Source organism: Semicossyphus pulcher, unplaced genomic scaffold (genome assembly GCF_022749685.1).
Source record: "Semicossyphus pulcher isolate SPU_LCO1_2020_fin unplaced genomic scaffold, fSemPul1.0.p SCAF_12, whole genome shotgun sequence".
NCBI lineage: Eukaryota > Metazoa > Chordata > Actinopteri > Labriformes > Labridae > Semicossyphus > Semicossyphus pulcher.
The window spans coordinates 18,645,451-18,659,383 of NW_027211626.1; the positions used below are offsets into that span (position 1 = coordinate 18,645,451).

General features: G+C 41.2%; 1 protein-coding gene across 1 annotated transcript in view; it reads left to right on the forward strand.

Annotated features, from left to right (window-relative positions):
- The window catches only part of plcb1 (phospholipase C beta 1), a 30,678-nt gene that overhangs the window by 13,814 nt on the left and 2,931 nt on the right, over positions 1–13,933 (forward strand). The window contains exons 13-31 of the mRNA XM_069658055.1: positions 282–366; positions 481–646; positions 1,559–1,614; positions 3,844–3,940; positions 4,489–4,573; positions 4,917–5,041; positions 6,433–6,587; positions 7,142–7,309; positions 7,389–7,488; positions 7,985–8,089; positions 9,791–9,903; positions 9,989–10,139; positions 10,277–10,330; positions 10,564–10,741; positions 10,834–10,966; positions 11,212–11,288; positions 13,229–13,318; positions 13,491–13,548; positions 13,680–13,766. Coding sequence (XP_069514156.1) covers positions 282–366; positions 481–646; positions 1,559–1,614; positions 3,844–3,940; positions 4,489–4,573; positions 4,917–5,041; positions 6,433–6,587; positions 7,142–7,309; positions 7,389–7,488; positions 7,985–8,089; positions 9,791–9,903; positions 9,989–10,139; positions 10,277–10,330; positions 10,564–10,741; positions 10,834–10,966; positions 11,212–11,288; positions 13,229–13,318; positions 13,491–13,548; positions 13,680–13,766 — 2,083 coding nt within the window. The remainder of the gene's footprint in view (positions 1–281; positions 367–480; positions 647–1,558; positions 1,615–3,843; positions 3,941–4,488; positions 4,574–4,916; positions 5,042–6,432; positions 6,588–7,141; positions 7,310–7,388; positions 7,489–7,984; positions 8,090–9,790; positions 9,904–9,988; positions 10,140–10,276; positions 10,331–10,563; positions 10,742–10,833; positions 10,967–11,211; positions 11,289–13,228; positions 13,319–13,490; positions 13,549–13,679; positions 13,767–13,933) is intronic.

Below are 13,933 nucleotides of genomic sequence, written 5' to 3' on the forward strand. Positions count from 1 at the left end.
CTCCCACACTCACCTATACGCTGTGATTGGCTCAGGGAACCACAAGCGCCCCTCCTGAAAACGCCATGCACAGAAAACAACAGAATAGATGCAGAGGGAAGGGTCTCACAAGGGTCTGCACACACACTCGCCAACACACATGTATAAAGGCCCATAAGTGATTCATATTATATTAGATTTGTGATTGTCTATATTCTATTTTTCTCGGAAAATCCTACTTATTATACCTTGAAACAGATGGATTTTAACATATGATATCTATCTGTCTGTCTGTCTATTAGTTTGAAGCAGCAGGCTAAAATGGCTGAATATTGTCAGTCTATTTTCGGAGATGCACTGTTGATTGACCCTCTGGAAAAATACCCTGTAAGTAACACACAGAGGACAAACGTCATATCAAACATGTAGTAGCTGCTGATTAATAACATTTGTGTGGTCTTAGCTGAGTACCATCTATTCAGTTTGTGTGTGTGTTTGCAGCTGGAGTCAGGCGTCCCCCTGCCAAGTCCTCAGGAGCTGATGGGCAAAATCCTCATCAAGAACAAGAAATCCCACAAACCGTCCAATAACACGGACACCAAGAGGCTGACGGACCAACCTGCCAATCAGAGCAACGAACCAGTGTCTCCTAGCAACAACACAGGAGGTAAGAAACAAAGACACAAGGACTTTTTTTTTCAGCCTGCAAATCCATGTGAAAAGTGCTCAGCCGTGACACAATAACAGTCTTTGTATCACAACAAAAAGCAGATTATAATGAGCGTGTGGTTTCACAGGCTGCTGGAGCTGCATGTGGCTGGAAAGTATTAACACCAAAGAGTGTTTAGGGTTTTATTCACTAATCGTTAAAGTTAAAATAATAAAAGTCACCAAAGGTCAAATCAATTTTCTGCATTCAGAGGCTCCTTAACGGTGGACACATCTCATAATTCAACCATAATTTCTATCCGGATTTTTGAAGTCTTAAATCTGCTCCTCCTGCCCTCCCTACTGTCTTTGATTCTCCTCCGGACCTCATCAGGGATGTCTCAGTAATGAGCAGGACATCCCAGAAGAGGTCTGGAGCTCAGAGCAGCAATTAAACAGGACATGCAGGTGGGTGTGTGTGGGAGGGGGGGGGGGATTAGGGGCCTTATTGACACGTTTGAAGTGCAAATCCTGAAAACAGGTCTGGGACTGAGCGCCCAGGCGGCACACAAAGAACAGAGTACAGCTGTGCTGAAGTACATACTCACACTCTGGCCCTGACCCTGCAAGCAGTAAAGACTCGAGTAGGCTGAATAATCACCTGCAGAGAAGTTAAAGCGGCGATTTGCTTACTGACTGCAGCGGTCTGTTTGGTAACATCCTGATTATTTCTGTTGAATTCGACTAGAAATAACAGCACAGATATGTCATTGTCTCCCGTTAGTTTATTTGTGGATTTATTGACGCTTCAGTTACTCTCTTTAAACTGAAGTGTTTTTATTATGAGATTGTTTGGGAGCACTTTTCAAGAGAAGAACAAAGGATGAATAGACGATGAGGATAAAGACTTGTTTGACTTTGATTCTAACAGAGATGGAGGCTGAGAGTGAGGAAGATGATGATGATGAAGATGATGATGGTAAAAAGGTCAGTGGTGACGTCACTGCTGTCGCCATTTGTTGTTGTTTACAAGTCTGGTTTGTTTTCATAGTCTTGTTGTTTGTTCTTTGTGCCATTGTGATTGTTAGTCTTTTGTACTTTTAATGTTGCAGTTGTTGGTCCTCGTTAACATTTGCTGCTTTTGGCATTGTTTGTGCTGTGTTATTGTTGTTGTTGTTTTTTATTGTCCATGTGTCATTGTTTTCCTTATAACATTGTCAGATTCTCAGTTGACATGACGAAAGTGATCAAATTCAGTGCTAGTGTCTATGCTTTCTCTGCCACAGAGGCAATGTGATGTATCTCCCCGCTGCACAGAGGGATCATTAATAGCTATAAAAAAAGACATGCTACATTGCATCCTGCAAACTTGACCAGATGTTGTAAATCATCCTGATGTTTAGGTGTACTACTGCATTTGACATCCATGTATTGAGACATGTTAGATTTTTTTTGGAATTCTAAATTGTATGGATGGATATTGGAACGCACCTGTCGACTGTTTCATTTGTCACATTCTTCTTCCTGGAACACGGTCACAGACAGTGTGTTCTACCCCTGAATAGATAAGGGCCTGTGCCCACTAACGTTTTTTGCGCTGGCAGCGCCCTCGACCTAAATTTCAGAACGCTTCTCAACAGTGCATACTGTTGCTAGGTTACAAAAGTTGTCTGCTGGCACTACCGCTTCCCTTGGTAGTGAGCGTTAAGTCTGTAAATCTTTAAATTGCTCTGTATGCTTAATATTTGCTTTTATTCAAGACATTTTACAAAGAAAACATAAAAAACAAGACTAGGTCAAAACCTAGTATGTGGCTGACCGCATCAGGTCAATGTGCCCCTTTATGGGCAATGTGTTACAAGGACTGTCCTTATGAGGCTGATGACAACGTGTTTGAAAGCAGGGGCACACGGCAGACGTAGGTGAGGACAGCGGAGGAGCAGCCGTATAGACAGAGAGTCGCATCAGTGGAGGTCCAACATGCTTTATGATCCTCCATTGCGATGTCGCAACTCTCTCTCTCTACAGCTGTGAAAGTACCGTCAGTCAGTCAGTCAGTCAGTCAGTCAGTCAGTCAGTCATATACAGACCCATGTGTAGGGTTGACCCCGGGGGTCAGCCAACAATGGAAAGTTATCATGTCTTGGCATCAGTAGCCGCTCTACACCTGGAAATGGTGACCTCGAAAAAACGAAAGGATGAGCTTCTCCTCTGCCATTGTTGCATTGTTGTTGGCCAAGTTGATACCGCCCCTTCTTGATTTTCATTGGTCGGTGAGGGAGAAGTAACATGGACGAGCGTGATGGCGTTCCAAAAGTTGAAATATTTTCAACTGAGAACGCTGTGAGCGCAGCGACAAAAAACAGCTGACGGCGAGGAGTTTTTGTGCTTAGGACGCTGACCTTAGAAAATAGGTGCTGCCAGCACAAAAACAAAAATGCTGTAAGTGGAGGCCCTTAGTTCTTTATTTCCAATGCGGGGTGGGGGTGGGGGGGTGTATTGTTGTGCAAAAGGTCCTGACTTCACCAAGGTTGGAAAAAACGACTTCTCAAGTAACCTTACTTCCTCCTGATTCCAGACGCCCAGATTTTTCTTTAACCCCAACTGATGCTGATTCTGGACATGACACAGGCAGTTTACCAGATTTTACACGGCTCTTTCTGGAGAACGTGTAACAATTACACAGTTCCCTCCCATCTTAATCACACAAACAGATTGTGCGACAATATTTATAAAAATTAAACAAAGAAACTGTTGATGAAAATGTCTCTATTGACTTCCCAGGAGAAATAAGACTGTAAACAGTAATCAAACAACCCAGACAGGTGTGTAGGGTGTTGAAAGAGGACTCACTATAGAGAAGAGAGTAATGGGATTAAAAAAAATTCAACAATAACAAGAAAGAAAAACAGGCCTGCTGTGAGATCTGGTAGTGTGAGGGCGTTAGTGTGTTTATGGACGTCTTGTAGGATTTGCTTTGGTGTTTATTCTTGTTTTACATTTGTACAAATGTTCCCTGTTACATGATTAGGCTGTTTTTTGTCACTAAGTGCTAAAAAACTCTATTACTATTATTTGTAGGAGTACATGTGCGTCTGTGTAAACCTGCTTAAAGTTGCAGTTCCCCTTCAACGTTAACCCAGTACAACCAGTAGACCAGTGAATGCAGCACCCTGATATCAGCATGTGAAACTTAACCCTTGTTGTTTTTCTCAGGGCTCAGCAGAGCGGGAGGCAGTGGCCACAGAGGAAATGTCCACTCTGGTGAACTACGTCCAGCCGACCAAGTTCAACTCCTTCGAAGCCTCCAAGAGTAAGAACAGCAAATCAGAACTATCAAACACTTTATTCACACAGTCTTTTGTTTTATAGATCTCTTTTTCTGATAGACCTTTGTTAGATCAGTACTCCCACAAAGCTGGAAAATACTTTCATTTCATGCCTCAGCTCTCTCTGTGAGGATCAACACCTCATGTGTCGAGGAAATCCTCTGATGGAAATTTACAGCTATAGAGAAACAGTTTCCTTGTCACTGATCTCTTGATGAGTCTTGTGATTACAAGGTTGTGAGGACAAGACTGATGACAAGAATAATATTGTAATGGAGCATTTTAACAGTGTGACATAAGTACATTTACTAAAGTAAAGGCTCTGAATACTTTTTCAAACACTGCTGATGTGTCATCTTGGAACTAAATAATGTTTGAACATGAAACAAGCAAAGTTTGGGTACTTTAAAATTTACCACAAAGCATAAAATGCCATAACAGCAGAAGGTTCTGATGATTATTTTAAGAGACAGTGAGTCATGTAGAAAAAAACAATTCCTATATCTGTCTCTGTCTGTGTTCGTGTGCGCAGAGGCAGCCCGCTGTTACCACATGTCGTCTTTTGTGGAGACCAAAGCTTTGGAGCACCTCACAAAGTCACCAGTGGAGTTTGTAGAGTATCCTTGGCAACAGTAACCACAGTTGCAGCACACCATGGAAACTGCTTCTATACTCTGTGATCCCCTTCCTGCTTCTGATGCCTTGTTATGTATAAACCTCCAATAATGTGACTAATTTAAATTTCAGTAACAGGAGAATTATATTAGAAAGTCTCTGTACCTGTGTCTACCAGGTAAAAGAACTTTTAATGAAATATATATGAGATGAAAAAAGTGTATAAGTGGAATAATATATGTATTTAAAATCTCCATATGATGTTTTGATTGATTTGTTCATGTGCAGATGTCTTGCTGTTTTTAATCTGAACCAGCTCTATATTTTTTTCTTAACACTAACCAGATATAACAAATCACAGTTAAGTCGCATCTATCCCAAAGGAACCAGAGTCGACTCGTCCAACTTCATGCCTCAACTCTTCTGGAACGCCGGCTGTCAGCTGGTGGCGCTCAACTACCAAACTATAGGTGAGAGCAGGGACTTTGACATCTGACTTTCAGTCTGACTCTAGGTTGTAACTGTGAAAAACGATGTAGCTCCACGGGCAATGGCTGAACCCTCATTTCAGTCTGTAATATAAAACTCCATCTGATTTGTAGTGTAGTTATTCCCAACCTCTTTGCCTTTGGGTCAGTTTAACTCCACGCTAAGTCTGCTACTGAAGGCTGGTGTCTTCAGGTTTTTGTCTCTTCAGCTACAATGTGAATTTAGATACTACGATTGTTTTATTAGGGTCTTCTTTTTAAGGAAAAACAGCGACATGGAATCACTCAAAGAAGAGGAGGAGCTCATTTACAGGGCACAATTGTATTCAGTTGTAATTTATGTAATATATATTTTTTCCGCTTTTTTATCATGTTCAGCTTGAGATCCACAGATTTAAAACCATGCGATAAAGTTAAGCACTGAGCAGAGCTGCAGGTTATACATTTGGATTATAAAGGGGCCATAATTACTTTTATACGATTCTCCCCATAGACTCAACTGTCAATACAAACATTGCACTATGGTTCCTAATTAAACCCCTTCAAAATTGCAAGTATACTCCCGTACACTGTCAGACTTGAAGAAAATACATTTATTTGCTTGCAACATTTCGGTACTCGAGCTGGTTTTGCCTGATAAAGGTCGAGTACCAAAATGTTTCAAGAAAATAAATGTATTTTCAGCAAGTTGGACAATGTGCAGGAGTATACTTGCGGATTTTTTCCTCTCCTACGCACCTGCCTTATGACACAGATGTGCAAAGTTTTTCTCTACCTCCTAATTAGACCCCAGATTAAGCTGAAAGAACATGTTTTCACTTGAATTAAAGCTGTAAAACTCCAATTTCAACCCATTAACTGTCAATTCAACCAGGAGAGTTTCATGCTCATCCAGTTTTGGAAATGTGCAGCACCGGTCAGGTAAAAGTGTCTCCGGTTAAAATGAATAGGACTACATCCAGCGCACTGGTTGTATTCTTCAACTCTTCCTATGTTAGTATTTTTTAGCTGAAAAAGAGCTCACTATAATATCCAGTGTTTTTAACTGTTTTTGTTAATGTTCTTTCTCAAACGGCTCTTAGGGGTGTGGTTAATTGTTGGGTGTTTCACCAGAATCAGTAACTTAGTTACAAACATGGGTTTTTGTAATAAGCGGCCTAAAGAAACACTTTATGAATTTGAGAGAGATGCAGTAGCGACGGGAGGTCATGACAGTTCGTCTGTGCAAACCTGGAGGATATAAGACTTGCTGCTTCTACTTAATTGTCTAATCATTCTGTTTCAGCTACAGACAAGATGAACTTCAAGAAGAAAATTAAATAGGAAATGTAGAAATGACAAAGGTTTTCAGCCTTTGTGATATTTTGTTCCAGATTTTTCCACGCAGCTCAATCTCTTCGTGTTCGAGTACAACGGGCGGAGCGGCTACAGACTGAAGCCTGAGTTCATGAGACGGCATGATAAACACTTCGACCCCTTCGCAGAAAACACGGTGGACGGCATCGTGGCCAACACCCTTTCTGTGAAGGTACAACAGCAGTAGTTTCCTTTGTTTAAAGATATAATCTTGATATAATCTATGGTGATAAACGGTAATTGAGGGAGCACACCTCCCAGATATCCAGACAGTGTGCATGTGTGACGTCCACGGTTGGCTCCGGTTGTAACTCTTGATTTTCCTCGCTGACGGTCGCTTTCCTTTTTAGACTGTTTACCGTCATCTGAGCTTCAAATTTGTTTCTTTTCCTTTTGATTTTCACTTATTTTTGAAGTTGTATCTGTAGTCATCGATCTTTTCTTTGTTTGTTCAGCCATAGTAGATTACTGTTTACTCGCAACACTTGCAGAGACCGGAAAAGCAGCCGCTTAGCTCCGCCTACCCTCTCTGGCAGACCAACCACTGCTGGCTGATGGATCACCAGTGTGTTTCCTCATTCGGCGATAGATAGTGACTTAACAGACATTTATTTCAATGAAAATCTTCAATGAATAATCTTCCAGATTATTACTTGTTGTGTCATTTTATCATCTGACATCTGGTGGAAACGTGTTTCTTTCTCTCTGATTGTTTCTGTGTCGCAGATCATTTCAGGCCAGTTTCTGACTGAGCGGCGGGTTGGTGTGTACGTGGAGGTGGAGATGTTTGGACTTCCTGCTGACACCAGGAGGAAAGCACTGAAGACAAAAACCTCTCAAAACAACAATGCCGTTAACCCGGTGTGGGACGAGGAGCCGATTGTCTTTAAAAAGGTGAGATACAGAGGAGAGAGTAATAATCAGCATCTAATTTAATCTGTCTGTTAATGCTGGGACTTCATCCCTCTGACAGGTGATCCTTCCCACTCTGGCCTCTCTGAGAATCGCTGCTTTTGAGGAAGGAGGGAAGTTTATAGGTCATCGGATTATCCCAGTGTCTGCTATAAGACCAGGTAGGTAGTTTAATCACATTAATTACAACCCCTTTTATCCCTACCCGCCTCTGTCTGTTCTCTGCAGCACTCTGTAAGAAAACTCAACCGACAGTGACAGTATGATAAACGACTACTGTCTTTCCATGCAAGTGCCACACTTTATATTTCTAATCCTGAACATGAAAGATTAATACGTGCCTGCATTTTCTGCTCCCTTTAATGCCTGTTCAGACTCTAAATCCACAAACGTTTTGTCCCATTATTTGAAACTCACCGTCTTTTGGAGGTGAGGCAACATCCCAGGAGACAAGTCCTGGCTCCAGATGTTTTCACAATTGAAAACAGCTTGCTGCTGCTCTGATACATGTCATCACCTTTTTATAAGGAATTACTTTTAATGTTTTATTGTTACTTTGTCTGCATGACTTTAGAAATAAAGTAATTCTGATTCTAATTCTGATTCTTAAGCTTGGTGTCAACTAAACTGCATCTCCCTTGTTCATGTGTCCTTTAGGTTACCGTTACATCGGCTTGAGGAATGAGAAAAATCAGTCTCTCATTCTGCCAGCTGTGTTTGTTTACATCGAGGTCAAAGATTACGTCCCAGACACCTTTGCAGGTACAGAGTTCTTCCCTCTTTATCATCCCTTTGAGCTTTGACGTGTTACGACAGAAACCTATGGGCCATATCCATAGTTTTTCAGTTTTTATTAAAATATGACAAACCAAATTGTGAAGTCATGCAGTACCACAGGATCTTCAGCTCAACAAATGGAGTAAAAGCATGATAGCCTTTGCTACCAGAGTTGTACTACTTAAATGGAAAGACAGGCTCCCTCCAACTTTCAGTCTATGGATAAGACCCGAGAAAAAAGGAAAAAAAAATCGATTTGCTACGAAAGGCTGTGCCCTCAAGTTTTACACCATTAGGCAACCAGTATTGGATCAGGTGGAAAAGATGGATGTGGATGTCCCTGACATCTCAAATGTATCGAAATAATCCCCCCCCAAGTGAAGAAGCAAGAGAATTACTATTTTTAAAAAGACCTTTCCTGTGCATATACAGTACATCACCTAAAAAGAATACCCTTTGGCTTTTATGACCCTGTAGTCTTCTCTTTTGCCTAAATGTTTAAACACAACACAATGCAAATGCTTTTCTATTATGGGGTTAAATGTTGCTTCAAGAGACACCCTAGCAAGCAGTTTTAAAGCTAATACAAGGCTAATAGCCATTATGGACTATCAGTGAAAATTCAGTAGACGTCAATTTGAAGACTTTGATTAAACATTTATGTTTAGAACCACATTTCACCTGCTTCTGTCACAAGACTCATTACACATTCACACACATTTGCGGTAATTTTCAGGTCTCATAGCGGCTAAAATGATTATATAAGTGAGCAGTGCATCACAGTCACCAAAATTTCTTTTAGCAAAAATGGGTCAACCGGGACTGGAGCCCACATCGTCTGCATTCAAGCCAAGCTCTTCTCCCTGTCGTCTATCTGTCTCTCTTTTCAAACCTGTCCGTGTATTAATGAACTACGTCAGCATCCAGGGATCGCTCAGCATTCACAGTCAAAGCTGCACAGCCGAAGTACCTGGGCATGCGCAGTCTTCTTTTTTCTTCTTCTGTGGAAAATGTTCAAAACTGCTCCCTTTACGATGTCCCTGAATCTTCCTTTTAACATCACACAGCCCGTAAAGCGCTGTGTTTATGATTATTGTATGAAATTAAGTCTTTGTGTAGACAGGATTTCACACACACCACTGCAAAAAGAGTTTTGAGAAATGCCACTACACTCTTCACTTTCGTAACCCCTTCATTGCTATAATCAACAAATTAACTAAATTATTAAACAGAAATGTGTTTCTGACACGCTGATGTCGTAACCGTATTTTAGCCGGTTGAAAAAAGGTTGAAATTAGGTCTCTGATGTTCAGAACTGATATCCGCCTGTTTTCAACCAAATTTCAATGTTGAAATCCCGGTTGGTGCTCACTGGGTATTAGACACCAAAGCATCTGTGCTATTTCGCTGATGGTCTAAAAACAGGCGACACATAGCCTGTCTAATTCAGAGCTAAATCGTGGCTATACATAAACCATGTCAAAGAAATGAAACTAAAAACCTTGTCATCACTGTTGACTTTGCTCACATGATTGGATATCATACATCTTGCAAGTTGTGTGAAAAACTAATTTTAATGTATTTTATAAAAACTTGGGCTACACATAGCCGGACTAAATCAGGGCTATATCGAGTATTTATACCTTAAGCTCCATATCTATCTGTGTCTCTATAATTCCTCTCTAGATGTGATAGAGGCTTTGTCCAACCCCATTCGATACGTCAACCTGCTGGAGCAGAGGTCCAAACAGCTGGCTGCTTTGACGCTGGACGACGTAGAAGAGGACACGCAAGCAGAGGTCGGTCCCGTTTCTGTCATTATTTCTCTCTTTGACTTGAAGGAAGGGCTTTGGGCACTTACTCTGGTCTGTGTTTGTTCTTCAGGAAGAGGCAGACACGACTGCAGAGCGCAAGAACGATGTGAAATCAGCTCCACTGGAGAACGGACTCAGCCCCGCCCCTGGCCCTACAGGACACACCCCCATCGCCACGACACCCAAAGTCTCTGCAGCCAATCAGCAAGCAGCTACGACAGGTAGCATTTGCTTACTCATTCAAAGAGGGTTTGAAGTACATTTAAATATGATGTTAATTTACTTCTTTAAATAGCTCCATTACTAAAAGTATGAACATTTTTATTGTTGTTATTGATTATTTTTCTCTGCATTTTAGAAGCAGCAAAACCAGCAGCAAAGACTGAAGATCTGGTTTTAAGTGTTTTGATCGGTCAGTATTTACGTGTTTCAAACTTCATAACTGAGCACTTCAACATAATTTATACATACGTGCCTATAAATGTTCTTATAAATATGTTAGTGTAATATATGTATAATCTGTGAATATTATTAAAAATGTAAGAGCTTTTTGGTGGTGATAGATTAAAAATTTGCTCCTTCAAGTTTTACCAGAAGAGAGAAAAGTCTAATTGAAGTATGCTTCATAACCACCTGTGCTAACAGATGTCCCATCATGCACAATGGAGGGTCTGCAGCAGTCCAAGGTTTACCAGAAGGAGCAGAGACGCCAGTTTAAAGAGCTGAAGGAGTTGGTGAGGAGGCACCAGAAGAAAACCTCGGAGCTCCTCCGAGAGATCAACAACAAGTACAAGAAGATGACCAGACAGTGCAGCAAGAGCCGGTATACATGCTTCATGTGATTTAATGACTGTTTTCTCTCCCTTCTTATCTTATTAAACTGAGTTTTTATCTGCACGTCTGTGTGTTCATCAGGGGTTCGTGCTCCGACAGTGAGAAAGACGAACGCCTCCAGCAGCTGAGAGACGAGCAGCAGCAGCAGCTTCTGGCTCTGAGGCAGGAGCAGTACTACAGTCAGAAATACCTACAGAGAGAACACATCAAAATGGTAATGTCCAACAAATATAATAATGCTGACTAAATCTCTAAAACCTTTAGTCATCTGTATTTGGATGAGATAATCTAAAGCTACAATTTTGTTGTCATCATCAGTTTCTTTGGCATGGGAGGATCAAAATAATATGCATGATGCACATAATAGATAGCAAGCTCGTAGTTCTGCTATAATTAAATGTACATAGGCTATGTAAAACTGTGATCATGGCTACAAAATAAAGTTAATGTTTCCTCCAGCTGACAGAGCGACTGAGCAATCTGGCTGAGGAGAGTCACAACACCCAGATGAAGAAGCTCAAAGACATCTGTGACAAGTCAGTTACAAATACTTAACTGCTACTCCATACATTAGGGTGTTAAATCTCTGTGGGGAACTACTCAAAGAATTTAGTTGTTAAAGAGGGGGTATTATGCTGTTTCACATTTTAAGACATATATATAATGTTACAATGTTGGAAGTTCAGACTAGACGTGGGTGAAGTTTAAAATCTGTGGGTTAAAGTATGTTGGAGTAATCCACAGGCTTCTCAGCTCAGCCTGCAGGCTGCTGTGAACGCCAGGTTTCACATAGTTTTTTCTACTATATGACGTCACAAACAGGCTTCAGAGAGTTGGCCAATCAGAAGACAGTGGGCTTGTAGGGGCGGGATTTATTAAAGGGACAGAGCTGACTGAGTCATTTCAGGCAGAAGCTGTATGAGGGCCTGCACAGAGCACCAGTGTGACAAAAATGTTTTTTTAACTGTTAATTATGCAAAGCTACTCTACAGATATCACAGAGTGAATTATGAAGCTTGAAATTAGCATGATACCCCCCCTTTAAGTGATAATGTTATAGCAGTCATGGCTTGAAGAGCCTTTGCTCTGAACTGTTCAAGGCATCTTAAATCCTAGTATTTTGAAATGCTCACAGTATGTACAAGTCAAAGTGATGAAAGTGATTAAGTCTGAAAAGTAAAGCTTTTGAGGATAAATCTTAAACCTTTTAACCTACAGTTTAAGTTCTTCTTCAGTGGATTGCTTCAGCCAGCAGCCACAAACATGCTGAATTGGCTGCATTGTAATGTGGCTGTTTCTGCCGCTTATATGCTCCAAAGTTTATTAAATCTGTCTGACATCTTTCAAAAAATAATCACTACAGAGATAGACCCTTTTTTAAGGCTGTTTGTTTTTACTTTCTGTTGCTCTCTTCAAAGCCACCAGACTCCATGGACAAAAGAGGCTAAAAGAAGCACTTTAGTGGACAAACTTTGTTTGGGCACATTTGCCCCAAAGGATTACATTGCAGTCATCCCAACATGTTTCAGGCTGCCAGCTGAAGCAATCGACTAGAGCTTTTTGTACATGCCCCAAAATATGTAAAAGTAAAAAAGGGGCCCAGGTTTAAAAATACCAGAAATGTTTGAAGGTTTAAAAGCTACTTTTTTAATGGCCTGAGATTAAATGTTAAAGACCCCCTCCAGTGAAAAGTGTTTAACCTTGTAAACATCTCCATGTGGTGCTTTTCATGTGCTACAAGACATATCAGGGACAACATAAGCAGTCAGTTCCATGGCTGGGCCTGTCTGCTTTTAAACTGCAGTGTACCAAGGACAGGCTGAACAACACGTTTTCAGATTCACAGATCACAAACCTAAGGAGCCAATCCTATTAATGGACGAGGTGGCGCTATGCATATCAATATGTGCAACCTATGGCAACCACTTTGGCGATTACTGCTACTAATTACTACATTTCAAGCTAGTTGAGTTTCAACAAGTTGCCATTAAACGATGGTAGAGATGTGTTTTGTTTTTGTGACGGGGGGCGGTTGGGAATGTGCATAGTGGGCGGGGACTTGGGGAATTTTTAATGAGGGAGAAGGAGGAGATAGGTAATTAAACGTATTTTGGAGAAAAAGACATATCAAACCATTTATTATTTCAAGCAGAGCATTTTATATGTCTTAAAACACGACTGGAGCTGGTCTTTAAACTGAGATGTTGCAGAAAATGTTGACCTTGATTTTATCTGGGTAGTCTTTTTTAGATCTGTTTATTTCTGTACAGTATATTTGGTCTTTGGAGGTGATATCTCATAGAGCGTCTTTGGGTCAGCCAGGAAGCATCTATTTCCACTTGTTCTGTAATGGTTGTACATTTTTAGTCTACCTCCCACTAGATGTGACCATTTTCAATATTCTGAACCACTTTTTTTAGATACTTTTCCGCTTCCTCCCACCACACTCGCTCTAATGTTTTCCCTGCTGCCGTAGGGAGAAAAAAGAGCTGAAGAGGCAGATGGATCGAAGGAGAACCGAGAAGATCAACCAAGCGAAGACCAAAGAGAAACATCTGGCTGAAGAGTACGATCCATAAACACACGCACACACGCTGTTACCAATCCACTGCACCTCACCCCAGACACCTGCTGCTCCTTCATCTACTTCATGCACCGATCCATCCAGCTAGACATGTCAGGAGATAAAAATATTGTGCTCAAACAAACTCATCCCCCGTCTGACTGTGTGTTCCCAGGGAGAAGATTGAGATCAATAAATCCTACGTCAATGAAGTCGTCCAGAACATAAAGCGGGTGAGCGGAGGATGGGGAATGTGGGCTAAAGCAGCTGCAGGGTTTTTCAAAAAACCACAGAGAGGATGATGAAAATTTCATGTTTCTGTCTCTGCTTTTTCTCTCTGTTCTGTCTGTTTTTTTGTCTCCAGCTTGAGGAGACTCAGGCAAAGCGGCACGATCAGCTGGTGGAGCAGCAGAACGAGCTCCTGCAGCAGATACAGGACCTGAAACCAAAGGTACAACACAAATGTAGACAAATGTCTTTCTTTGACTGCGCTACACAGAAAGAAAGACATTTCTTTTACTTAAGGCTCCGAGCTGCTCGCTGCTGTCTGTGGCTGCACACCCACACATTTTAGGACCGGTGCTGACGTCAATGCAGGGCGTTTGAGTGATGTAACAA